The sequence below is a fragment of the Amaranthus tricolor genome, chromosome 9 (genome assembly GCF_026212465.1).
Source record: "Amaranthus tricolor cultivar Red isolate AtriRed21 chromosome 9, ASM2621246v1, whole genome shotgun sequence".
Taxonomy (NCBI): domain Eukaryota; kingdom Viridiplantae; phylum Streptophyta; class Magnoliopsida; order Caryophyllales; family Amaranthaceae; genus Amaranthus; species Amaranthus tricolor.
This window is the reverse complement of record NC_080055.1, coordinates 28,674,660-28,700,895: the sequence shown is the minus strand read 5'-3', so window position 1 is coordinate 28,700,895 and position 26,236 is coordinate 28,674,660. Positions and strand designations below refer to the sequence as shown.

At 33.4% G+C, this 26,236-nt stretch overlaps 3 protein-coding genes across 12 annotated transcripts; all 3 read left to right on the top strand.

Annotated features, from left to right (window-relative positions):
- Nucleotides 1-564: 564 nt before the first annotated feature.
- LOC130823461 (cysteine-rich receptor-like protein kinase 25) lies at nucleotides 565-5,129 on the top strand. The gene is made up of 7 exons (XM_057688080.1): nucleotides 565-1,432; nucleotides 2,457-2,600; nucleotides 2,799-2,920; nucleotides 3,093-3,303; nucleotides 3,511-3,748; nucleotides 3,858-4,014; nucleotides 4,443-5,129. Exons 1-7 carry the CDS (start codon nucleotides 616-618, stop codon nucleotides 4,731-4,733), a joined length of 1,980 nt encoding a protein of 659 aa, XP_057544063.1. The 5' UTR covers nucleotides 565-615; the 3' UTR covers nucleotides 4,734-5,129.
- Nucleotides 5,130-6,894: 1,765 nt separating this feature from the next.
- Nucleotides 6,895-17,564, top strand: LOC130824225 (cysteine-rich receptor-like protein kinase 44). Of its 10 annotated transcripts, none has more exons than XM_057689139.1 (11): nucleotides 6,895-7,344; nucleotides 8,617-8,789; nucleotides 10,053-10,089; nucleotides 11,594-11,688; nucleotides 12,476-13,231; nucleotides 14,490-14,621; nucleotides 15,327-15,448; nucleotides 15,703-15,913; nucleotides 16,265-16,502; nucleotides 16,636-16,786; nucleotides 16,901-17,564. In XM_057689139.1, the coding sequence occupies exons 5-11, from the start codon at nucleotides 12,529-12,531 to the stop codon at nucleotides 17,213-17,215; spliced, it is 1,872 nt and encodes a 623-aa protein (XP_057545122.1). In that variant the 5' UTR covers nucleotides 6,895-7,344; nucleotides 8,617-8,789; nucleotides 10,053-10,089; nucleotides 11,594-11,688; nucleotides 12,476-12,528; the 3' UTR covers nucleotides 17,216-17,564. The 10 variants fall into 10 exon arrangements, with proteins under 10 accessions (XP_057545122.1, XP_057545121.1, XP_057545124.1 ...); XM_057689138.1 differs by having other exon boundaries at nucleotides 11,571-11,688; XM_057689141.1 differs by lacking the exon at nucleotides 8,617-8,789 and having other exon boundaries at nucleotides 11,594-11,684.
- Nucleotides 17,565-18,363: 799 nt separating this feature from the next.
- Nucleotides 18,364-19,420, top strand: LOC130823460 (pentatricopeptide repeat-containing protein At1g55890, mitochondrial-like). Its single transcript, XM_057688079.1, has 2 exons — nucleotides 18,364-18,455; nucleotides 18,520-19,420. The coding sequence occupies exons 1-2, from the start codon at nucleotides 18,364-18,366 to the stop codon at nucleotides 19,418-19,420; spliced, it is 993 nt and encodes a 330-aa protein (XP_057544062.1).
- The last annotated feature ends 6,816 nt before the right edge of the window (nucleotides 19,421-26,236 follow it).

The following is a 26,236-nucleotide window of genomic DNA, read 5'->3' as shown; positions in this document are numbered from 1 at the left end:
TTTTTTGTTGAAAGCCTTAAAAGCGTGTAATGTTAGGCTTGAAAGCCTTAAAATAGTATAATACTCTCTTTTCATGGGAAAAACAATTTATATACTTTTTGAAAAAATTTAGTGATAAAGAATGATTTCAGATATAAGTATGTTAATATTTTATCTTATTTGTAAATTTATTTTACTGACTCTAAATTTAAGTTAAACTTGTATCTATATATATCTTTATTTTAAAACCTAACTTATCAAAATTTGAAAACTTAAAATATATAGTTGAAAAACTTGAAATCATCCATTTGGCCATTTTGACATATATAGTTGAAAACTTGAAATAATTCTTTAACATCTAAATTCTAAGGTCAACAAAAGTAATAATTAGGTTATGATGTCCAAAATGGACTCATTGTTTGATCTCCAATTCCCATCATGACTCTAATTTCAAATGGTGTCTTTGAATATCAAACCTAACTTCATGGTGTTGAAAAATATACTTCTTTTATACCATTATTTATAAAATTGATAGTTTTATCACATATTTCAAACGGACGTAATACATCAATAGCTTATAAAACTTTGCTTACTTATCTTTACAAAATATCATTTCCCTAAACATCTTACTTAAAAATGAACCCTTTACTTAATTTTCTAATACCTCTACCTATTTTTTTGATCATTCCCATTACATTATGTGATCCAATGTTTACAAAATCCCTTTGCTTAGATAAACAAACAATTAGTCCAAATAGCAAATTTCTAACCAATTTAAACACCCTTTTTTCTTCACTATACTCTAATGCAACCCATAACAAGAAAGTGTACAGCACAACAATTGGAAATGGATCTAACAAAGTTTATGGAGCCTTTTTTTGTCGAATCGATCAAACAAGCGATTTCTGTCAATTGTGCATTTCTTTGGCTATTCAATCATCAAATTCGAGTTGTTTTGGTAAAATAAATTCAATTATATGGTATGATCAATGTATGTTAAGGTACTCTAATGAACCATTTTATGGTAAAATGACCGATTCTCCTATGATATTGATGAAGAACAAGCAAAATAGTGTAAATATACAAAATATTACTAGTAATTCTACTAGTTTTGCACAAATTGTGCTTAAAACTTTAGGGGATGTTTCTTTGCAAGCATCATTGGGAGGGAGCGATCAGAAATTTGCGACAAAAGAAGGAATTTTTGAGGCAAATTTAACAAGATCCAATATGATTTATACACTTGCAGAATGTACAACAGATTTGTCTAAGGGTGATTGTTACTATTGTCTTAGAAAGACTATTGGGAATATGAGTGAAATGTGTGGTGATATGAAGGGATGTTGTACTATGATGAATCCTAGTTGTAGTGCTAGGTGTGAATTAAATGCTTTCTATGGTGGTTCACTTTCATCTGGTGTTACTCCTCCTCCTCCATCTCCCTTATTTGTTGGTAAGATAATAAGATTGCTCCAAATTTAAATCACAAATTTTTAAATGAAACAGTTTTATAGTGAGACTATTTCTATTAACTGGTCTAATATAATTACTTATAACCTTAAAGTGATTAATTAGAATCTTAAAGTTACCCATTATAACCTTAAGTGATTACTTCTTGTTTTAAAGTGATCACTTTTCTATAGTTTTAAATTGATCCGACAATCTTGAAGTAACTAATGTTAACTTAAAGTGACTAAGTAATTATAACCTTCTTAAAGTGTTCACTTATTGTTTTAAAGTAATCACTTTTTTATATTGATAGCGTTAAAGTAATTACTTCTTATTTTAAACTGATCACTTATAATTTTAAAGTGATCAATCAAAAAACTATAAAGAATTATATGGGTCAGTCTCATGTTGAGACGTATTCATACAAAACTTGTTAATTTTGAATTAGTTGTACGGTATGGTCCTCTTAAATTCAGGGGTTTTAATATTCACAAATTCTTACTTGAGATTGTTTTTATAAAAAGACGCCTTTCAAATGGACCGACTTATTATTAATAAAAAACAACCACCAGAAAAACGCGCGTTGTACAATCCTATTTGGAGTTAGTGTTATAACCTATTGAAGTTGGTATTATAACCTATTAGAGTTGGTATTTCCAAATAGGTTGTAATACCAACTTTAATAGATTATAACACCAATTTCAAATATCAATTTTAATAGGTTATAATACCAATTTCAATAGATTATAACACCAATTTCAATAGGTTATAACACCAACTTCAAATAGGGTTAAACGCATGCGTCATTTTTTAGATTTTTTTTTTAATTGTTGGACTTGGGCCTGAAGAGCCATCTCTTATAAAGACAGTCTCTCAATAGAGGTGTTGTTTAATATGAGGTCACATTGAATTTGTTTTAGTTTAATTTATTAGTTTTTGGCTCTAAAATTTCAAAAAATTATAAAATTAGTAGAAATGTTTTTACTCCGATTTTGAAATCTTAATAGTTTTGTGCTATCGTCTAATAGACCAAACTACAATTACACGATCATCAAGAAAGAAGAAAACATCAGTTATAGTGGGTGTCGCCATTTCATCAACTTTTGCAATTCTAATCCTTCTTGGAGTTTGGATCTTTGCAAGCAAGAGAAAGTCTATAATTTCATTTGATGGTAAGAATCACATTAGCTTCTCATATTTTCACGAATTTAGTTGAATACTCATTTCTGTATATATGTCGAACCAACTCAATTATCTTTATTCGTATGTGTTATAGGTTTCACGGTTCAATATTTATAAGATTTTTAATCAAAGTGATTCGAATCTAAATTACCCAACCTCTGTATATCTTGTCCAATTTCTTATAATAGAAGTAGAAGTGATTGAAGAAGTGAAATCCTTGAGGTTTGATCTATCGAAAATACGAAAAGCAACCAATAATTTCTCTGCGGATAACAAGCTGGGACAAGGTGGATTTGGTAAGGTCTACAAGGTAAAACTTAAAAATCTACGAATATATAATCCTTATAATTTATAAATGCTACTCCTTTATGTGTTACATTTTGAACTTAAAGCTCTCATATTATAATAAACAAACAGAAACAAAAAAAAGTAAATTATCGTTTTAAGGATGATCTACGTAAAACTTACTACATTCTATGTAGGGAACGCTTGAAAATGGACAATGTATTGCTATAAAGAGACTCTCCAGCAATTCTAAACAGGGAATTGGTCAATTTAAGACAGAAGTTGTTCTGGTTGCTAAACTTCAACATCGGAATTTGGTCAAACTCTTGGGCTTTTGCTTGTCAAATGAGGAAAAGATACTTGTGTATGAGTTTTTGCCTAACATGAGTCTCGATCAGTTTTTATTAGGTAATTTTAGGACAGTTTAAAAATTCTACAGTAATTAACCTTAAAATTCAGACACTATTATAATTTATAGAGATAATTAAGTATCAGTTTACGTTAAAAAAATTCATAACTAATGTTTTAAATTAATCCGTTAATGGTTGTCCTATATTTTTTTATATTGCTTGATTGCTTTAAACTTTAGCTAATAAAAATACTTGTTGATTCTAGATCCGAAGAAACGAGCATCTTTAAATTGGACCACGAGATTTAAAATCATAAGAGGAATTGCAAGAGGACTTCTTTATCTTCATGAAGATTCTAGACTAAAGATTGTACATCGAGATCTCAAACCTAGTAACATATTGTTAGATGAACATATGAATCCTAAGATAGCGGATTTTGGCATGGCAAAGCTTTTTGGGATTGATCAAACTCAAGACAATACTGATAGGATTGTAGGAACATTGTGAGTATTTTGTCATGTTTTTTCTTTGCTAAATTTGTTTTTCTAATAAAATTGGAAATTAATGTTTTTTTTTTTTTAATTCTTCTAAATTAATATTATTATTATGAAGGGGATATATGGCTCCTGAATATTTAATTGCAGGTCATTTTTCAATTAAATCAGATGTTTATGGCTTTGGAATTATAGTCCTTGAGCTAGTGAGCGGTCAAAAGAACAAGTATTCACGTCAAGTAGAGCAAGAAGATGATGAATCACTATTTTTACAGGTAATTTTTTAACAATATTGAGATGTTGGAAATAATGATATGCATGATTACTAAAACTTAAATGGTGCAAATTTAGAGGATATAAAGACTATAATTTAGTTTTTATCCTTTATCTATTAAATTAGGCTGAACTTATTGTGAATATCAGCATATTAACGGAGAAATACGATGTGCACACACTTAATAAGCCAAGGAGATATATATCATCCCAAAACCATACGACAGTAAGAAGAAGGTCTCCAATAGCTTATAAAGTGTGCATACCATCTTTAATTTGTCGATGTAGGATAAGCCATCCCAACACTACCAAAATTTTGTCACTCTATACCTGTAAGAATTCTCTAGTCTAGCCCTAATAAAAAAATCATAATACATAATTATGACATACATGAATAAAACTTCGGATAACACTGATTAATTTAATGCAGGCATGGAGATTGTGGAATGAAGGAATGCCATTGAAATTGGCTGATCCAACTTTTAAGGATGACTTCCCAATTGAAGAATTAACAAAATGTATACATATTGGTCTTTTATGTATACAAGATGATAAATCTAAGAGACCTCAAATGGTTTCAATTGTTGCCTTGCTTAATGGAGAGTCTATAACTCTACCTTTTCCAACTCCACCTAGTTTTATGGCTTGTCATGTAAACAATAAATATGAAGATGGTTACTCACATCCAACTTTCTCAAGTATAAGTATCGATGTCAAATAGCTTAGTCGGTAAAGTTTTTTATAGGTAGAAACGAAGATTTGGAATCCAAATATATATATACATAATGATTTCCTATACTTGACATGGGGTGTTTAGCATACTGACTAGGGATGGCAATAGGTCGGATTCGGCTCGAATTATACATACTCCGACTTTGCTCAGGATAATAGTCGGATTTTTTTTTCAGTCCACCTCCACTCGAAGTCGGATCATGCATACTTCAAGTTTGTCCCGACCAGGACTCTCAGACCTCCAACGGAGTCGGATTATTATCAAACTTTATCGTTGTGATATTGTACTAATGATTTTAAAGCATACAAAGTTAACAAAATATATTTTTCAAATATAATTTAGCAAAAAAGTATGTACTTTGAATTCAAGTTTACAAGAGAAATAGTCCTAATACTACAATTTAACAAAATTTTTTCGTATTTTGATTTGGCATATTTTTATTTCTCTTGATCTGATTTGTCGTATTTTGATTGATTAATCTAAATAAAAATACCAAGTAGTTTTTCAAAATCGAAAATTACAAGTATTATGAGAGAGAGCTTGAATTAGTCACGTCTAGAGTTTTAAAGGAAACAAAATATTAGGGTAAAAGTCAAATTCAAAGTCAGATTTCCTTTTGGGTCAGAGTATCGGATTTTTTAACTCCAGTCCGTCTCTAACTCGGACTCGGATCGTAAAGTCGGAGTCGGAGTCGGATAACTTTTTCCTCAAACTCGAATCGAATTATTTTCCTCGGATCGAGTCGGACTAGGGTCGAATTCAGACTGAATTGCCATCCCTACATACGAGTACAACTGATATCTGATTTGATCAACCGATTTAGCCAGTTGATCTTAAGCATGCTTGTGGGCGTAACTTGTTGTAAATAAGCTAATTTATAACAAAAAGTTGTTTCAAATTAATTTCTACCATTTGTATATATTTATTTGAACTTAAATAATTTAAATTGTTCAACAAACTATTTTGTCAAGTACTCTTATAATACTCTTGTACTTGCATACTTTTGTTTTCTAATCCAAGTATTAAGTGTAGTGTTGCGTTCACACCTTTACAAATCAAGTACATATTGTTGTGAGATTGAGTGTACGTGTTAAACCTTTGGGAAGTTTTGAAGTATATTTGTAGCATGGAAACACCGAAATAGTTTTTCTAAGAAAACGATTTTTTCGTGATACACTAATACGTAAAATTAATTTTCTTCAAAGAATGTCTTACTATACAAGACATTATACTATAACTAAAGGTCTTCATTCGAGTTATCAAATCACTTTTAAGTCATATATTTTGAATTGAATTAGTTATATGGCCTCTCTCTTGAAAGACCATCTTTTCTAAAGACGGTTCTTAAAAGTCCAGCTCATTATGTTAATTTAAAAAAAAAAAATGACGCGCGCGTGTAAGTGTAATGTGAAAAGTCACATAATATATTTGGAGTTATAACAACATTTATTTAGGATTATAACATAATATATTTTGTGTTATACTGGCATATATTTGAGGTTTACAACATAATTTATTTGGGATTATAATATAATATATTTAAAACTATAACAAAATATATATATATATATATATATATATATATATATATATATATATATATATATATATATATATATATATATATATATATATATATATATATATATATATATATATATATATATATAAAAGGTTATAACATAATATATATGAGGTTATAACAACATATATTTGTAGTTATAATATATTATATTTGGGGTTATAACACAATTTTAATGCACAAATAAATGTTTGATAAAATAAAATTTGCAAAATGACACAATGATTTAAGGAGGTTCACCAAATGATGGCTATGTCCTCCGTGGTGCGTAATTTCTTATTTATATAATTTCAAATAAGTAAAACACTCTTACAAATGAAGTATTACAATTGAGTAAGAGATAAGACAAAAGACTATGTGTATGGCTTAGGGGTTGTGTTTACTATGTCTTGGATGAGCATGAGAGCTCTCTATTTATAGTACTAAGTACATTCAATGAGATTACAGCCTTAATTCTGAGTATTAACCACTTTGAAACAGCTCCAACAAGTTAAAGGGACGAAAACAGCAATCTATGAATCGTCAAAGGATCCGCTTGACCAAAACAGAGGCTCGCAACTGGAAGTATTCTGTTTGTTCGCTCGACCCACTTAGAAGCTCGCTCGGTCGAGCTAGCTGGCCGAGCGACCTTCAATATGCTTTCTGTCATTTTCTACTCGAGCAAAGCCTCTTCAAAACCTTTTGCACTTCTTATTAAACATCATTAAAACCCATAACTCTCATGATTACTTCAACAAATAAATCACACTTAAACACCACAATCATTAAATTACTCACTTAAAGCACCCATTAACTTACTCCATAGGATTCTATCCCATGAGTTCACACATAAATACACACATTAATTATGCATTTAAGTCGCACCATAAATCTCAACAGGTGAGAATTTGTATTTTATAATGGAGACTTGCAGTACTTTGGGCGAAAATTTGCACCAGAAACAATCTTCTCGAGCATCAATTGGCAATGGAAACATGGAATGAACACATGAAAGATAAAGCAGATTGTAGGCAGCAGGTAAAGTACATTCCTCAATCCTTATCATTTGCTATGCTTTCCCAATTTCCTACACTTACGAAATACTCCTAGGTCGGTTTAATTAGCACGGTTAAATATGGCCATAAGGTGTTTGAAGAATTGTCTGAACTAAAGTTCTTTGCGATAGCTAACTTGGTTTGATACCCACTTTATTTATGCCAATTTTTAGCCGAAACGATGCTATATTAGAGATCAAATAATTTGTTTCAATCTCTAATATCATCAAGTTCGAGTTTATGAAGTCTTGTGATGAACAAATTACACTCTCAATAAGAACGATGTTTGTAAGAGAAAATAATGCAATAAAAATGACACAAACATTTAACGAGGTTCACCCAATTAGGGTTATGTCTTCCAGTGTATAGTATCACGCTTATATTATCACAAAAGAGTTCAAAGAACTCCCAAATGGAGAATTACAATCGAGAAGAGATATGACGGTGTTTAGGTTTGGGTAATTTTGTGGATGATTTACAATGACATATGAGACCTCTATTTATAGAGGTTTGTACATTAATGAGTATTACATAATTAAGGCTAAGGATTAATGCACAATAAACAAATTCAAGGAACATCAAGACCGAATCCAATGCTCGATTAAGGCAATGCTTCATTACTTGAATGCTCTGTACAAAAATCTTCACCCTTTAGTCTTCTCATTAACTATCTTTCATCATGCTATAATTCTTATATTTAAGTCAATCCTTAATTCCTCCGCAACTTCATAAATTAATTCTAACACTTAAACACCACACATTAAATTATATACTTAACTCACCCACTTACTTTATTTATAGGATTCCCTCTCTATACACTTATTAATACATAAGAATTAATTTGGTGAATTCAAGTCACCATTTAAGACTGACATAATCAAATATGGTCTAGTTTTCTATTTTCCTGTGAATTTTCTCATATATATTCAGGAAATGCAAAGCAGCAATTGATGATGTTATTTGATTCTTTATTCGAGAAATTGACAAGATTAACAATGATAAATCCCAAATATAGATTGTTTCCTAATTAATACTCGCCCCACCCCTATGTTGCTACATTTTCCAATACAAGTCTCCAGCTAATATTTCGGAGGGGTAGGATGAGATTTAGCGAATATTTCGGAGGGGCTGGATGAGATTTGAACGGATGGTTGAGGCCTCAAATGTGTGTACTGTGTAATATAGTCTAATCATCCATAAATTTTTGATATTTAAAACTCCATCCATAAAATTCTAATTTTTATGTTTTATTCAGCCAAGAAGCAAATTATACAGTAATTTGTAAGCAAATTAATTAAGAGGGGCGGACCTCTTTCAGAATATAACTGTGGGAAAGATGAACATTGATTGTGGAGTTGATATCAAACAAATCTGATGAACTAGATTACAGCTGATGCATCAGTTGATCAGAGATAGCCGCATTGAAAGGTTGGTAGTTGGCACAGTTTGGTGAATGTTTGATGTAGATAGATACTACCCTGTAATGCGTTCTGGTGGAGCCAGAGACTAATTGTTAAAGTATATTACAAATTAAAATAATTTGCGAATTAAAACCTTAGAATTTAGCAATTTTATAAATTACAACTTAAATATTTATTTTTTACGAATTACGGGCACCAAAGTATTAAACCACAAAATTCCGACCATTTTGGTATTTGGAATTTTAGGTTAAGTGAACGGAGTTCTGTGTTTTAGGCTTGAACCTGTAAACTGTTGAGCGACAGCGAAAGCAAGAATCGATAAACAATAATGAAACAATAAAGAAATTCAATCAAAAACAATAAGAAAATGACACAAGAAATTTAACGTGGTTCACTATCGATGTGGTCCACCGGCACCGAAATCAAATAATTTCACTATGATCGCAAAGAATTTACAAGATGAATTCAATCACACTCACAAATAATAATGACTCTCTTGTGATCTCTCTCAATTTGTGAATCATTATGCCCTAACACTAAAATGGGAGTTTATATACTTATCCCAATAAAAGGAAGTTACTACATAATAAACACATAGTAACCAGCCCGAAAAACTGCTCCCGTGAAAAGAAATTGCCATTTCGCGAGCCGCGTACAACTACGCGAGCCGCGAAATGAAGACAGAACGCACTCCGCACCCCGCGCACCGAGGCAGCAACTACTCTGCGCCCCACGGACCCACCTGCAGCTCCTCCATGACTCTTCTCTTGATTCATCTTCTTTGCCATTCAATGGTGCTACTAGTTGGAGTCACCATACTCAACATAAACTTTGATACTTTGGTGACAGTAATTCGTAAAAAATAAATATTGATACTGAAATTCACAAAAGTGTTAAACTTTAAGGTTATAATTCGTAAATTATTCAATAAATTATGAGCCTACAAATATTGGGCTCAAGTATATTTTATTACGAGATATAATTATCTAACTTAAGTTGTTTGTTGAGTGAGGATACTTGGACACAAATCTTAAACTGTTGCCAAATTGGGCAGCTAACTTATACACATCGTTTGCGGTCACTTGGGGGCTGACAGTGGTCAGCCCTTGCAATCTACGTTTGCGCTCTACTTTTGTATTTATTTGCAGTTTTTTCTTTTCTAATACTTTGTCCATGATTTTTAGATTAAGAAATGGCTAAGTTCTTCCTAAAAAGTTAATTTTTCCTAATTTCAGCACACTTGATTAATGTCCTGTATTGGCTGATGTAGGTGCTCATGAGATCCTTATGGAAACTTTATGCTTCAGGTTATTTTGTTGATCGCTGTCTTATTGAATTTGTTACGTTAGGAATTATTATTTAAAAATTTTAGCTCATGTCAAATTATAAAAGGGAAATTTCACGTGGTAATCCTGAGGTTTTGGATTTTTTACGTGGTAACCAAAACTTTTAAAAAATCCACGCGGTAATCTTGAGGTTTACGTAATTGTTCCATCGTGACCTTTTTTCACATAAAAACATTAGCCAATATTGATTTCAAAGCTTTAAAGCTGTTGTACGCCTATTTATGCGACTCGCCATTTCAAATGTCATCAGTTTTAACCTTTTTTCTCAAAACATAAACCCCAACTCTACCATCTTTCATCCAAATCATATTTTTTTCCCCCAAATCCAAAGATGGTAGAGTTAGGGTTTATATTTTGGGGGAAAAAGTTGAAACTGATGGCATTTGAAATGGTGAGTCGCATAAATAGGCTTACAACAGCCTTAAAGCTTCAAAATTAACGTTTGCTAACGTTTTCCTAATGTTTTATGTGCGAAAAGGTCACAGTGGAACAATTTGGTAAACCTCAGGGTTACCGCGTGAATTTTTTAAAAGTTTTGATTACCACGTGGAAAACCCAAAACCTCATGATTACCTCGTAGAATTTCCCATTATAAAATATGGGTCTCTTTCAGACTTGTTTTATCAATATTTCATCATAATTTAGAGGGTGTTTGGTATATGGTGTTTTTGTTGACTTATAACTTTTTGTATTTTAGTCGGGAAGAAAGCAGAATACAATTTTTGATAAATGCCTTCCAAAACAAAAGGCTATTTATATTAGTTTTTTTATTGACTTTTGACCACTTTACTCTCTAATTAATGGCTATTTGGCTAACAACTAACAGCTTTTTTTGCAAACATCTCCAAAATAACTGGATTAAAAAGAACAACTAGTAAATTATTCAATACTTCCATCTGGTCAAATCAACTAATAGGTCCAGATAATGATTTCAACCAACAACCATTTATCAAACAAACATTCTAGCCTATCCTTAAAGTCGGCCTTAAGTGATACAGCCGTGAGTATTACTCATAGTTGGATATATCTGTAATATCAAGTATAACCAACCATCAAAATTTAATGCTCTCCCTCTTTTATACTCCATGTACTGTATACAGTATATATGTTTTCCTCCCAGTTAGTTATGCTTCTCATTAAAAAAATAGCATGAAATTATTGAGACTGACTTCATGCTGTTGCAAAGTTAGCATCACCTGTGGATCAGATAGCATTTCCAAGGATATCATATCATGGCATCCTTTTGTTGGTCAACTTATTTGCAAATATAAATATACAAACCTGGGAATTTTTTTATTCAGGACTAAATGAAAAACTGATTGATATTTAATTTTACCCACCTTTCATATTTATGAAAACTTTCTTAACTAATAATTCTGTTCAAATATCATGGTATTGTTATAATGCAAGCATTTAATCAGTAATATAGCTTGTGAAATTAGGATACGAAAATAAATACTGACAGGTTCAAGAAATGGAACTAAAAGGCAGCCCGGTGCACAAAGTATGCTCGCAGAACGAAGATATAGAGAAGGATCCCACCATATAGGTGTAATGTAGGTAAATTTTACCTGCATTTCTAATTCTACGAGTGGCTGCTTTCATAAATCGAAAATCAAACATACAAGGTTTTAATTACAATAGTAGATTTGTCAAAGCAGGGTCAAGTCTTAAATTATTTAAATTTTTCAAGAAAATTATCATGTATAAATTTTTTTATTTTGTTAAATTAATTCTTCTTATAATAATGAACTAATATATACCTTCGAAACTTTTTAACTTACAAAATATTAACCCGAAACACTAGAAATGACTAAAACTATAGTGAATCAAGACACAAAAATGTTGGAATTAAAACTCATAAAAGTGAATTTCACCTGCTTTTTATAATTTTGCTTAGGTTGGACCATTTTTTTAATCAGAAGTCCATATATTTAGGTCATAAGCCATTAACTTTTGATTGACCTTGTATCATTTTTGAGTAGGACAAAAAAATTGACCTGATTAGAACTAAGGTTCATTTATTTACAAGCTACAACAAAAGGCAAGCATGGGAATGATAGTAGGAGCGAGTGTGAAGGACCAATGTGGCATCCTATAAGTGTTACCTGTGGCTTTATCCCACAGGGCACTATATCTTTCCTTGCTTATATTGGGTTGTCTTACTATAATAGCTTCCTAAATCCCATTCACATTAACATTCACCTCCTATGGCTTTTATGTTGTTCAGATCATAGTAGTCTAGTGTTTATCTTTCTTTCTTTAAATATGCTAATTCTCACTAAATCATGGCCATCTTTGTTTGTTTTCCTTTCTCTGTTAACTAACTGGATTTTGTATACCTTAGGTGCTGCTCCTGAAGCTCCTCCCCAAGCATATGTTTATGCACTTTGCCCAGACATGACTATCGTTTCTTCAAACAGCATTTATCAGCACAATATCAACAAAGTTCTCTCTTACCTCGCTTCAAACTCGAGCAACACGAATCGTTTCTACAACACGAGTGTTGGCATTGGAGGTGACAAGGTTTATGGCCTCTTCTTCTGCCGTCTTGATGTTACTGATACTGCCTGTAACAAGTGTGTTTCATTAGCCACCAACACGCTTGGCACTCGTTGTCCTGGAAAGAAAGACTCAACAGTATGGTACTTTGATCAATGTGCTGTTCATTACTCTAACAGATCTTTTCTTGGTACTATGCATCCTGCTCCTATGATACCAATGTGGAACAGAGAAAATTCTCATGATATTTGGTCTGTTACAAGTAATATGAGTAGTTTTATGAAAGTGGTACTCGATACTATGTGGAATGCTACAATTAATGCTACAAGTGGTAGAATAGAGAGGAAATTTGCAACAAAAGAAGCTAGATTTGTAGGTAATTTGACTAGTTTGAACACAGTTTATACTCTTGTTGAGTGCACACCTGATATATCTTTAAGTGATTGCAGAAGTTGTCTTAAGATGGTTATTGGGAATACTACTGAGCTTTGTAATGTCAAGGCTGGCTGTACTTTGATGTGTCCTAATTGTAATATGAGGTATGATATATATCCTTTTTATGGAGATGCTGCTGGACGAGCTGTATTTGATCCTTTCAAAGGTAAGCAATAGTACTTGCATAAGGTTGTTCCCGTTTCATTCAATCAATGGTGTCAAAGTATACAACATATTTTGGAGTCTCAATCATAAGCTTAAGCTTTTGGTTGAGTTGGTTCCTTGAAAAATGGTGATTAGTGAGGTATTCTTTATTTCGACGGGGACAAAAATTTATAGTTCTTTGGTTTCATATTATATTGGATTATATAAAATGGCTCATTATTCATGTGCGTTTCGTGTAAATATGAAGTTGCTGTTGATGTTTGCTACTAAAGGTTAATCGGAAACATCTTTGTTATCTCTAACAAGGGTAAAGTTGTATACATACGACTTCTCTAAACTCCATCTAAGTGAGAGCTACTTAAAGGCATTGGGCTTATGAAATGAATTGAAAATGATTAGTGAGGTATTATCATTATGGTTGAGAATGGTTTTTGTATAAATCGAACATAACTTTTTATGTGTACTTCGTTGGACTGGCCTGTACACTTGTTGTGAACCCACAACTGTTTTGTGCCTGGTGAGTCAACATCTTGTTTTTGGTAGTAGATTCAATATCTTGAATTCAATTTTCCATGTTGCACTAAATGGTTCAATGATTCATTAAATTACGTGTATTTTTTATAACGTGAAGTTGAAGTTAATATTAGTTAACAGAGTTAATCATCGATAACCTTTTGTTATTATAGAAATAAGGTTGCATACATCCGAAATTCAAACCTGTCTAGATAGAGCTTACGTGAGAAATATCATTGGAATAATGAAATGTTGTTGTCTTGTTGACCAATAAAGTTTAATAATTCCAAGATTTAGCATCTCGAAAATTCTCTTTTGTTTTCATGTCTGACAGGCGGAGAAACTTTCGTAGTCCTTTAAATTGACTGAATTAGATGGTTTGTTTGAAATTCTGTCTCAATTATATTTGGCACACTTTTGACAACCAGTTATATTTAAGATAATCTATACAAGTTGGTGTTGTGTACTAGTCATTTCATTGTGGCTGAGCCTTGTAGCAGTCGCTTCGTAAAGTTTTTAAATTAATCGAAATATCTACATCGTAAAGGTATAAAAATCGTTTTAGGTCACTTCAATGATATTTTTTACTTTGACTAATATTTGACTATACATCAACCGCATTAACCCACACCTGCATCATCGTGTCCATTACCGCAATTGCCGCCGCTTCCTCATTTTTGCACTACAGTCAAATTTTAGTTTTAACTATATTCGGTTTTTAATTATATGCAAATTTTGTGTAGCAGAAACCCAAGGAAAAGTTTCAAAAAAGAAGGCAGTATTGATAGGCACAATTACCTCAGCAGTTCTAGTGTTGACTATACTAATAGGAGTTCTGATATTCATATACAAGAGAAAGGCTATAGAAGCACAAGCTGGTAAGATAACCTCAATCCTTCTTGATCAGACTAGTACTAAATGGTTAAATTTGAATAATTAAATTTTAAGCCTTCTTCTTTGCAAGGATTGCTAAGGCAAAACTTCTAATCAAATTCATTTAAGTGTTTTTCGTTGACTATTTTGGTAATGGTTATCATTGGAAAAGATCAAAAGGTCGGTCATGCAATTGGTTCTTGGTTGGTTTGACTAGATAGAAGTATTGGCTAATTTGATAGTGGTTGAGTCGGCTATTTAAGTTCGTTGTTATGCAGATATTTAATAAAAGTAATTATTGGTTGTTGGCTGTTTATTATAGAAAAATTGGGTCAAAATGACAAAAACTACTTATTTAAAAGTCATCTTTTCAACTGACTAACAAGTCATTTATAAAACATTTTGCATCTGTTTAACCAACTAAAATGTTAAAAGTCAAAAGCTAATCAAAAAGTCATTGAAAACACACCCTAATTAAAGATTTGAAGAGTTTAAAAGAGACTTCCCTAAACATCAAAAAGAATGTGTAGATTGAGTTTACTCTATTGCTTACTTGGATGTGGCTTTTGTGTTTTGAGCTGGTTTGGCTTGATTTCAGATCCAAAACGTCCTTCTTTTATTTTGCTTAATTGCACTAAATTTGTTGCTTGCATTTGCTTATAAACAAGTATTAAAAATCAGAGTTATGCTAATTAGTCATAGTCCTGCAGATTTAAATGATATTAAAGTTGTGGAGTCCCTGAAATTTGACATTGGCGTGATACGAACTGCAACCAATAATTTTTCAGAAGATAGAAAGCTGGGAGAAGGTGGTTTTGGTGAAGTCTACAGGGTATTGATTATGATACATGCTTTTCTTCTTCCTTTTCATATTATCATACTGGTCGAGTTGTTAAGGTTTTCAATGTGGCCTATAGTATAAAGGAATAAAGGTATAAAAAAACTCGGGTGTTTAGGTCGATTCAATGGATAAGTTGTGCTTTCGCCGATATGTGATCATCACCCTGCTTATCACATCATTGGACAGATCAAAACCATATTTTTGCACTATGAATGTATAGTTCATTAGATTTTACATTTTTACAGGGAAACCTTGAAAATGGAGAAGAGGTGGCTGTAAAGAGGCTATCAAGATTCTCTAGGCAAGGCATTTCTGAGTTTAAGACAGAAGCTCTACTAGTTGCTGAACTCCAACACAAAAACTTAGTAAAACTCCTTGGATTTTGCCTTGCTACACATGAGACACTACTTGTGTATGAGTACTTACCAAATTCTAGCCTTGACAAATTTCTAAATGGTACGAGTATACCTGTTTTATTTTGGATTTGTTTGACAAATGGCTTTTTGTTAGTTTTGATTGGCCTTTGACTTTTTGGTTAGTCAAATTAAGGCAGCTGAAAAGCTGAATGTATAGCCTTTTATTGGTTTTTGGTTGTTCGACCCATTTTTCTCATTTTTCCAAAATTCTTCATAACAATTGGCTTAAATAGTTGGCTTAATAACTCGCTATCATTCAATATGTCTAGCTGATCAACCAACCACAACTCGACCAATAGCCATTTGCCAAACAGGCCCTTCATATATATATATATGTCAAGGGTGATTCAGTTTCTCTTTTGAGCTGATATATACTTCTGCAACTTGCCAGATTCTAAAAAGTCGGCATCTTTAGATTGGAAAACAAGAAGTAAGATTATATGTGGTATTGCAAGAGGGCTACTATATCTTCATGAGGATTCGCGGCTCAAGATCATACACCGGGACCTTAAAGCTAGTAATATCCTGCTTGATAAAGATATGAATCCAAAAATCTCCGATTTTGGAATGGCAAGACTTTTTAAGGCAGACGAAACCCAAAAAAATACTAGTAGGATTGCTGGAACTTTGTGAGTATCTCTTTTTTCACCATGTTTTTCAAGACTTTATCTTTGTTATGTATGATATGTATGATGCTTCAAATTTACATACATGAGTTTAACTTCAAACCTGAAAAACTGATAGATTTCACAACTTATACAGTGGGTATATGGCACCAGAGTACGTGATTGCAGGTCATTATTCAGTGAAGTCAGATGTTTATAGTTTCGGAATCTTGATTCTGGAGATTGTAAGTGGCCAATTGAACAATTTTTTTAGACTAGACGGAAATGAAGAATCTCTACTCGATCGTGTAAGTTATGCTCATTTATTTATTCCTCTGATGCTATTACATGAGTAAAGTTGTGTACATCTAACCCTTTCTAATATCCTGGATGACTGTCACGCGTATTGGCTAATATTATAGGCTTGGAAGCTATGGGAGGAGGGTGTGGCCATGAACTTAGTAGACTCAAGAATGGAAGATGATATATCATTAGAAGAAGCAGAAAAGTGCATCCACTTAGCATTATTGTGCATCCAAGAAGACGCTTCGAAAAGGCCTAGAATGGCAACTGTCGTAGCAGCACTAAGTGGTGATTCTGTCATACTGCCACCTCCGACAGCACCTCATTTCTTCGTTGGAGGCTCATATTCGGAATTGGATGAATGCTCTAGGCTCGATCTGTCTGCGACCGGTTTTACTAGGACATCAAGCATTAGCGATATGGGTCCTCGGTAGTCTTTAGATGTTACAAACTCTAAGACATGAATGACATATCACTCTGACCTTTCATTTTGCTACGTTGTCATTTAAAAGTTGTAACGATAATGTATCAAGATAAGCTAGACGAAGTAGTACATCATATATAGTTATAAACTGAATGAACCTTGTGTATGAACCCTAAAGTTGCAAGAAAGGGTACAAAAGATGAGCTTACCAAAACATTATAGAGGATCATAGTTGCTATTGTGAGATTTAACTGATTTTACACACTAGACCTTTTTTTTTTTTTTTAATATTGTAATATGATCTATATTGTTTGTAATAACTAATTGGTAACTGACAGATATAGAAGGTTAAATTTTGTACTTCCTATAAATAAGAAAGGGTCAATATTTCTTGGTCGAGATCCAATAACTTTCTAGGCATTATTTGTATTAAGTCAATACTTCATATTGAAAGCCAATATTTATAAAAATCCAAATAAAGCATTCTATTATTGTTTGGAAAATCTTAATGACAAGAAAAGTAAGCCTAATAAAAATTTGATTTCAATATAACTAGAAAATAATTTAGGAAAATTATATGTGGTAACTTTGAGTTTTTGGTTTTTTTACGTGGTAGATAATAAATTTACGTGGTGAAGTATCCGAATTTTTAATATGGTAAACAAAATGTTAAGTTTTTAGTTAAATTAAATATTTATTTCGACTGAATTACGAAATATATGCCCAATTAGGATCATTACGACGTCTACTTTTGAAAAAAAAAAAAGCCATCTTGTTCCAAAAAAGTAATATAAAGTTAACAAAACACACCTCTTTTGTCTACCATGTGAAAAAGTTAAAAGCTTATGATCACTATGTGAATTAAAATTTTTTTGTCTATTACGTAAAAAAAATTAATAATTCATAATTATTATGTGGAATTTCCAAATAATTTAACTTATATCTGATTTTCAATGCGAGAATATTTAAATTTGAATGTTACAAATAACCGAGGGAAGAGTTGAGTATTTAAGTGCTACTCATTTTATTTTGGGGAATTTATGTACTATCTTGATTTGTCTTTCAGTTCATCAACATCCTCCTAAGAGTTTGGATTCTTGAGATTGAAGAAGCTAATCTACTACATCTTCTACCATTACTTCAACTTTCAACTTAGAAATGTCGAATTGCAAAGTTCTGATTCGTCTCCATAGCTTATTTTCTTGTACCCCAAAACCAATAAACTCCATTAAAGCAGTACCACCAACCCAGTACTTGAACCCCACAAAAACAACTTTCTTACCCTCTGAGAATAATCAATTTGGTTCGTAACAGTATTAAAGATCTTTTAAACCAAAATAGTTCTCGCACACTGGTTCAAAAATTCAAGTCTCTGTCTGAGAATTCTTACTTTAGGGAAAGACATCGTAGAATTTATGAGAACGTAATTCATCGTCTTTTTCTTGCAAAAGAGTTGTCTTTGATTGAAGATGTGCTAGAATCCCAGAAAGATTACATTTCTAATGAAGGGTTTGGTGCTAGTCTGGTTTATTTATACGGAAAAGCTGGCATGTTTGATCATGCACGTAAGATGTTCGATGAATTGATTCAACGAGGTGATATGCATAGTACACTATTATTCGATAACCTTTTCGGTGCTGCTTATGATGCTGGGGAATACGATAAAGTTTACCATCTTTTTCAAGAATTACCCTCGAAATTGGGTATTAAACCTAGTGAAGTAGCTAATAGTACTGCTGTTCATTCATTGTGTAAACTCGGTTTGTTTGATGATGCATTGGAGTTGTTTGATCAAATAGAGGAAAATGGAATTAATCCTTGTGTCTATTCGTTTAATTCACTTCTTTGTGGGATTTATGAGAATGGTAAATTTGAAGAAGGTGAAAAAATATGGGAAAGAATGATTAAGAATGGTGTGGTTCCTGATACAATTAGCTATAATAGTAAGTTACATAGGCTTTTCAATGATGGGAAAGTTTCTGAGGCAATGCGGTTGTTTATGGAAATGAAAAGTAATGGACTAAAGCTTAATGTGTGTACTTACAATGCTTTGATTCTAGGATCATGTAAGAGTGATGATTTAGATGGTGTAAGGAAGTGGTATAAGGAACTTGTGAACACTTATGGTGTGCCTAACAGGGTGACTTCAGAACCATTGTTCCGTTTTTGTGCGATAAGGGCGATTTTGATTTGGCATATCAGGTGTGCAGGGTGATGGTAAAGCGTGTATGCTTGCTTGATGAGGCTTTGTTGCAGAGGGTAGTATGTAGGAATATTTAGATGGTAAAATAGTGAATGGATTTATTTGGAGAGGAAGATGAGTGAATATGTAGAATGGATGTTATTCTTCATTGCACAAAAAATTGATTACATCAATGGGTATTTATAGTGCAAGTTTACTAAAATATCTTAGATATTTTTAATTTTTTAATTACTTTTCTAGGATCTTCCACTATATTATCTTCGATATTTTTATTTTTTAATTCTTTAGTTTAGATATTTTTATATTTAATTAAAATCCTAGATTTTTCTAGATTATTTTAACACTCCCCTTAATCTGAAAAATCTTGAACTCTAAGTCGTCTTCTGAAATCGATAAATCTATCAATTGATATGGGTTTTGTGAAAATATCTGCGAGCTGCTCCCCCGTCTTGCAGAATTGTAGTTCGATCTCTTTCTTATCTACTAACTCACGAATGTAGTGATGTCGTATCTCGATGTGCTTTGATCTGCTATGAAACACTGGATTCTTCGTCATTGCTATTGTTGACATGTTGTCGCAGAACATTGTAGTTGGTGTCTCTTGCGTATGTTGTAGATCGATTAATATCCTTCTCAGCCAGACTGCTTCACGTGCTGCACTTGTTGCTGCAATGTACTCTGCTTCTGCTGATGATAAAGCTACTGTCGCCTGTTTTTTTGATGACCATGAGACCACCTTGTTTCCAAGCTGAAATACGTACCCGCTTGTACTTTTTCTATCATCCACGCTTCCAGCCCAGTCGCTATCGGTGTATCCTGTGAGCTTGAAATCTTTTTCAGTTTCGTACATGATCCCATAGCTTTTTGTTCCCTTAATGTATCTGAGAATCCTCTTTGATGCTGTTAGATGATCCTTGCTCGGTTCACTCATGAACCTGGATACGATGCTGACAGCGTTGACTATATCTGGTCTTGTATGTGTGAGATAGATAAGAGAGCCGACCAAGCTTCGATACATTGCTCCGTCGACTTTTGGTTTGCCATCGTACTTTGATAACTTCTCATTGATTGCCATTGGTGTAGCCAGCGGTTTACATTCACCCATATTGAATTTCTTGAGAAGGTCTTCTGCATATTTCTCTTGTGATAGAAATATTCTTCCTGGGCTTTGTTTGATTTGTATGCCAATGAAGTATTTCATTGTACCAAGGTTTGTCATCTCGTACTCCTTCATCATAGCCTTTTTAAATTCTTCAATCATCGTTGGGTGTGTGCCTGTATAGATTAGATCATCCACGTATAGGCATAAAATGAGAAAGTTGTTACCTTGTGTCTTGATGTATAGTGAAGGTTCACTCGGACTCTTGATGAAACTATGCTGGAGAAGATAATTGTCGATGTTGCTGTTCCACGCTCGGGGTGCTTGTTTGAGTCCGTACAGAGCTTTTCGAAGGCGGTATACTTTGTCTTCTTGGCCTTTGATGACGTATCCCTGCGGTTGCTCGACGTACACTTCTTCTTCAAGTTCTCCATTTAGAAATGCTGATTTGACATCGAGCTGAAAGACTGGTAGCTGATGCTGTGCTGCTAATGCCAGGACTGTTCTGATTGTCTCCATGCGGACAACTGGTGCATACGTTTCGTTGAAGTCGATTCCTGGTTGTTGCGCATATCCCTTTGCTACGAGCCTTGCTTTGTACTTGTTGATGTAGCCATCATCATTATGTTTCACCTTGTAGACCCACTTGAGTCCGATGACTTCCTTGTCTTGTGGTTTGTCTACAAGTTTCCATGTGTGATTCTTCTCGATCATTTTGATTTCTTCGTTCCTAGCCTCAATCCATGTTTCTTCTTGTGCTGCTTCTTGAAATGTTTGTGGCTCACTAGAGAAGAGAGCCATCATTGCTTGGTCACAATGGTAATCTTGTAACCATGATGGCGGTTGCCGATCTCGTGTTGATCTTTGAGCTTCTTGATGTTGAGGAGTTGAACGTGATGTTTGGCTTCCTGAGCTTGGGAATGATCTTGTACTTTCAAGTATACTTGGACTCGTAGATGATGGGTTTGTTGGTTGGTCTGCTTCGTCTTCTTCACTTGGATCTCTTAGGAGAGTATCTCCTTCGCGAGCTTCAGTTTCTTTTTCTTTCCACGTCCATTCGGCTGCTTCGTCGAAAATTACATCTCTAGAGATGATTAATTGTTTAGATTCAGGCTTGTAAAGGCGATATCCTTTTGTTTCATGACTGTATCCAATGAATATGTATTTTTCTCCCTTCTCATCGAGCTTTTCCCGATTCTCCTTCGGGATGTGGGCATAAGCTACGCATCCGAACACTTTGAGGTGTTCTATTCTTGGCTTTCTCTTGTGCCAGGCTTCATATGGCGTTAAATCCTTAACTGCTTTTGTTGGAGATCTATTGAGGATATATACTGCCGTGTGAACAGCTTCGGCCCAGTATCTTTTGGGTAGATGTTTACCCTGCATCATGCTGCGGGCCATCTCTGCTATAGTGCGGTTTTTCCTTTCTGCGACACCATTTTGTTGAGGTGTACGCCTTGCTGTAAGTTCTCTTTTAATTCCATGCTTCTTACAGAAACTGTTGAATTCGTTGCTTGTAAATTCTCCGCCACGATCCGTTCTAAGAATCTTAAGAGAATGTCCACTTTGATTTTCTGTGAGGGCTTTGAATTGCATGAAGTGGGAAAAAGCTTCTGATTTTTTCTCCAAGAAATATACCCACATCATGCGGGAGTAGTCATTTACGAACAAAAGAAAATATCTTTTTCCGCCAAGAGACGGATTCTTGGTAGGACCCCAGATATCTGCATGGACAAGCTCTAGAGGAGCCTTGGCCCTCCAAGGTGCGGTAGGAAATGGCAATCTGTGCATCTTGCCATATATACAGCCTTCACAAATTTTTCTTTCATTTTTTATTGATGGTAGTCCAATTACCATTTCTTTTTGTTTTAATAGTTTTAGACTGTTAAAATTTAGATGCCCGAATCTCAAATGCCATAAGGTGGATTCATCATTTATTGAGCTTAAAGCCAATTTTTCTTCAAATGACAATTTTAATGGGAATATTTTGTTAGGAGCCATTTCAACCGTTGTTATTATCTGACCCTTATTTTTATCATAGATTTGACATTTGTTATTGTCAAATTTAACCATATATCCTTTTTTAATTAATTGGCCTACACTTAATAAATTTTGTGCAAGTCCGGGAACATAAAAAAACTTCATGAATTAATTTTGATGAGCCATTTTTTGTTTTAACGGCGATTGTTCCTTTTCCGGCGACATCTTCTGTTTTACCGTCGCCAAGTGTGATGTGTGTTTTAACATTTTCGTCAAGAGTGACAAAATAATTTTTATTGCCAGTCATGTGGTTTGAACAACCACTATCAATATACCATATGTCACTTACTTTTTCTTGTGCATTTAATCCAGTGTAAAATATTTGCTCTCCGGAATTATTATTTTCGGAATAGTTTGCTTCTTTTTGTCGATACCAACAATCTTCTTCGAGGCGAGTGTGTTTTTTACACCTCTTACATTTATACCGACAATCATTAGTATTGTGGTTAGTTTTCTTACATAATTTACAATAAAGGTCAGTTTGATTATTTAATCGATTACTTTGATTTTTAAAATTTCCTCTCCCTTTGCTACAATTAGTTGATGTTTGTTCTTTTTCATAATTTTTACAATGACTATTTTTATTTCCACTATTAGAAAATTTTAATTTAGCTTGAAAAGCTTGTTCTAGTGGTTCTTCGTTAAATCTTTTTAATCTATCTTCATGTGCAAGTAGTGATCCCATTAGTTCAGGTATACTTAATTGAGATAAATTTTTCTTGTTAACTTCTTCTATTGTTGTGACAATAATGTTATATTTTGGTGAAAGACTCCTTAATATTTTTCGAATCACATTTTCATCTTCTATTTTACCACCATTCGATCTTATTTGATAAACTATATTAGTGACGCGGTCAAAAAATGAATGTATTGTTTCATTTTCTGCCATTAATAAATTATCAAATTATCTCCATAGTAATTGGAGTTTAAAAAGAATTACCTCTTCGGAACCTCTGTATTTTGTCTCCAGGATCCTCCAACCCTCTGTAGCTGTTTTTGCAGGCATGATCGTTGTAAGTATTGCCTCATCGACTCCACGATATAATAGAGATAGGGCATAGTTATCCCTTATCCTATTTTGTTTATATTGTTTTATTTTTGTTTCATCCCAAGATGACTCTTTAGTGTCATCTTTGGGTGGTTGCTCGTAACCTTCTTGTACTAATTCCCATAAATCTTGGGAGATAAATATTGACCTCATTTGCATAGCCCATTGTTCATATTTTTCTCCTTTAAATGTGGGAACCCAATTAACTTGGGGGTAATTAATGGTTGAGGTCATTTTTTTATTGTATGGTTAGAGGTTTATTTTATTGTGGAGTACGTTGGTTAATGTGTTTAGGTTGTTTGGAGGTCTTGGTTTTAATTAGCTCTTGATACCAAATGTAGAAAAATTTAGATGGTAAAATAGTGAATGGATTTATTTGGAGAGGAAGATGAGTGAATATGTAGAATGGATGTTATTCTTCATTGCACAAAAAATTGATTACATCAATGGGTATTTATAGTGCAAGTTTACTAAAATATCTTAGATATTTTTAATTTTTTAAATACTTTTCTAGGATCTTCCATTATATTATCTTAGATATTTTTATTTTTTAATTCTTTAGTTTAGATATTTTTATATTTAATTAAAATCCTAGAATTTTCTAGATTATTTTAACAAGTTGATGAATTGGTGAAGAACTCAATGATGGAGAAAGCACAGGTCATTGTGGGACTAAGTAAGTCTAATACTTTTGTTCCTTATAATCTTGTTTTGCCTAATCCATGATAACTTGATCAGCTTATAAGTTCATTTTTTAGAGCAAATAGTGAAGACTATGAATTTCTCGAGGTGAGGGTTTAAATGGCCGCAACCTCCTTATGTCCTTTATCAAAGGTATCGTATGGTGTCTTCCACACCTCCTCAGACCCTAATCATAGCTTTTATAAGCGTGGGATATCGAGTATGATGATAATGCATGAAAACTACAAATCTTTTCTGTATTGGAAAACCCTTAATATTGGATGTTTAGAATTATATAAAGTTGAGGACATGAAATTATATTTGTTCTTAGCTGTATATGGACTTCTTAGAACATTTTATAGGCTTTACACTAAAGTCAAAGGGGTTATTTGAACATGTGTACTTTTTATTTATGTAATAATTTTTGTTATGATGAGTTAATTGGAAACTGTTATGACAATAGTACGGTTGTTTGCATCTGATCTTCCAAGCATTTGAGTAATAAAATGTGGTAGCTATGTAGTGGGCTAAACCCTTATCTGAAGTTTGATTATTTTCTGTGAAGCTGCGTATAAATGCCGTTATAGTGATAACAGCGAAGTTGAATGGCTCACTTCTATAGTTGCTCTTGGATGCTCCGCACGACTAAGTAGAGCAACAGTGCAAAGGTCTTCCTTGTAGCTTGTACCATAGCGTACTAGGGCAGTGTAAGGAGGGAAAAACAAATGAAAGTTAGTTTCGTAACGAGTAGTAGGACCTTCAAGATCAACTACAGAAAATGTTGTCACAATGAGCAGACCTGAATCCCCTGTACAGTTGGTTGTACAACCCATAAGAGGATGTTCCGAAACTTGAAAATTGTGCATTCCTTACGTTCAACTGTCGTCCTTATCCTTCCTTGTCAAATTGAGTCCTAGAAATACCAGTTGTTTGTTCCCCATCAAAAATTGTGGTGATCGCCAACCCTTCCATGTAATGTATAACCTAAGAGGAAGGACATAATGCTTGTGAGGTAGTAGTTGAAGACCTAAGTGAGCCAAAGGGTTTCATGGTTCTGGTGAGTTTTTGAAAAATGTTGAGTGACTTGATAATCACTTCACGATTGTTGAAATGGAAATGTTGGTGCATGGTATTGAGCATTAGAAGCATGGACATGGTGTTGCTTGAGTAGGGTGTTTTGGGTATGTGGGAAAGCTTGCTAATGTTGGGCATTGTTGAAGGGATTGCTTGAGCAGGCCACTGCTATAAGACATGGACAAGCAAGGCGATACGCGAAGATGGTACTCGTCGTTTTTTTGCTCGAATAACTACATTTCCGCTTGTTCCAGCTCCCCTTTAGCTTGAACAAGCTCTTGGCAATTGGCTCTAAAAGCTATTGTCTTGCCTCGATGTTGTTTGCTCGAACGAACTGCCCTTTGTGCTTGAATGAGCACTCATGTCTTTATGCGGAATTGAATTAAAGGCTTGTTTAATACATTAGGTTTTAAATACTCATTCAATTCATTTCAACATAACTGAACATTATTAAGGATCTTCACTTAGGATTTGAAGAGCAATTGCAAAAGAGGATAAAACCACATAAGAATATTTTGAGTGAGCTTAACCCTCTCAGTTTTTTGAATCTTGTGAGTGAGTTAAGTGAGGAGCTCTTTGTCACGTGTCGACTCTTTCCCTAGTCTTACGTGTGCCACTTGCTTACACTCCCGTCGTAAGACAAGTCAGGCAAACCCCCAAAGATGTATTGCTAAATGATGTAGTTGGTGTGTTTGTGTGGATTTGGCTAAGACTTTAAGAAGATGTGAAGTAGGAACACAAGAATTGGGAAATGTAAGTGAGGTTTATGTATTGCACAAGGAAAGCTTTACAAGTGAACTCTCAAGTTGTTATGTACAAATGAATGCCTTGGGGTATTTATAGGCAATCCCCCTTACTACTTGTCCTAATTCTAGAACATTCTAAC

Excerpts from the sequence above, each read along its gene's own strand:
- LOC130823461 (XM_057688080.1), top strand. The coding sequence starts at position 616 with ATGAACCCTTTACTTAATTTTCTAATACCTCTACCTATTTTTTTGATC. Across the intron at positions 3,304-3,510 it reads TCTCGATCAGTTTTTATTAG|ATCCGAAGAAACGAGCATCT; the intron begins GTAATTTTAGGA and ends TGTTGATTCTAG. Across the intron at positions 3,749-3,857 it reads GATAGGATTGTAGGAACATT|GGGATATATGGCTCCTGAAT; the intron begins GTGAGTATTTTG and ends ATTATTATGAAG.
- LOC130824225 (XM_057689141.1), top strand. The coding sequence starts at position 12,529 with ATGACTATCGTTTCTTCAAACAGCATTTATCAGCACAATATCAACAAA. Across the intron at positions 14,622-15,326 it reads GGCTATAGAAGCACAAGCTG|ATTTAAATGATATTAAAGTT; the intron begins GTAAGATAACCT and ends ATAGTCCTGCAG. Across the intron at positions 16,787-16,900 it reads AAGAATCTCTACTCGATCGT|GCTTGGAAGCTATGGGAGGA; the intron begins GTAAGTTATGCT and ends CTAATATTATAG.
- LOC130823460 (XM_057688079.1), top strand. The coding sequence starts at position 18,364 with ATGTCGAATTGCAAAGTTCTGATTCGTCTCCATAGCTTATTTTCTTGT. Across the intron at positions 18,456-18,519 it reads AAAGCAGTACCACCAACCCA|TATTAAAGATCTTTTAAACC; the intron begins GTACTTGAACCC and ends GGTTCGTAACAG.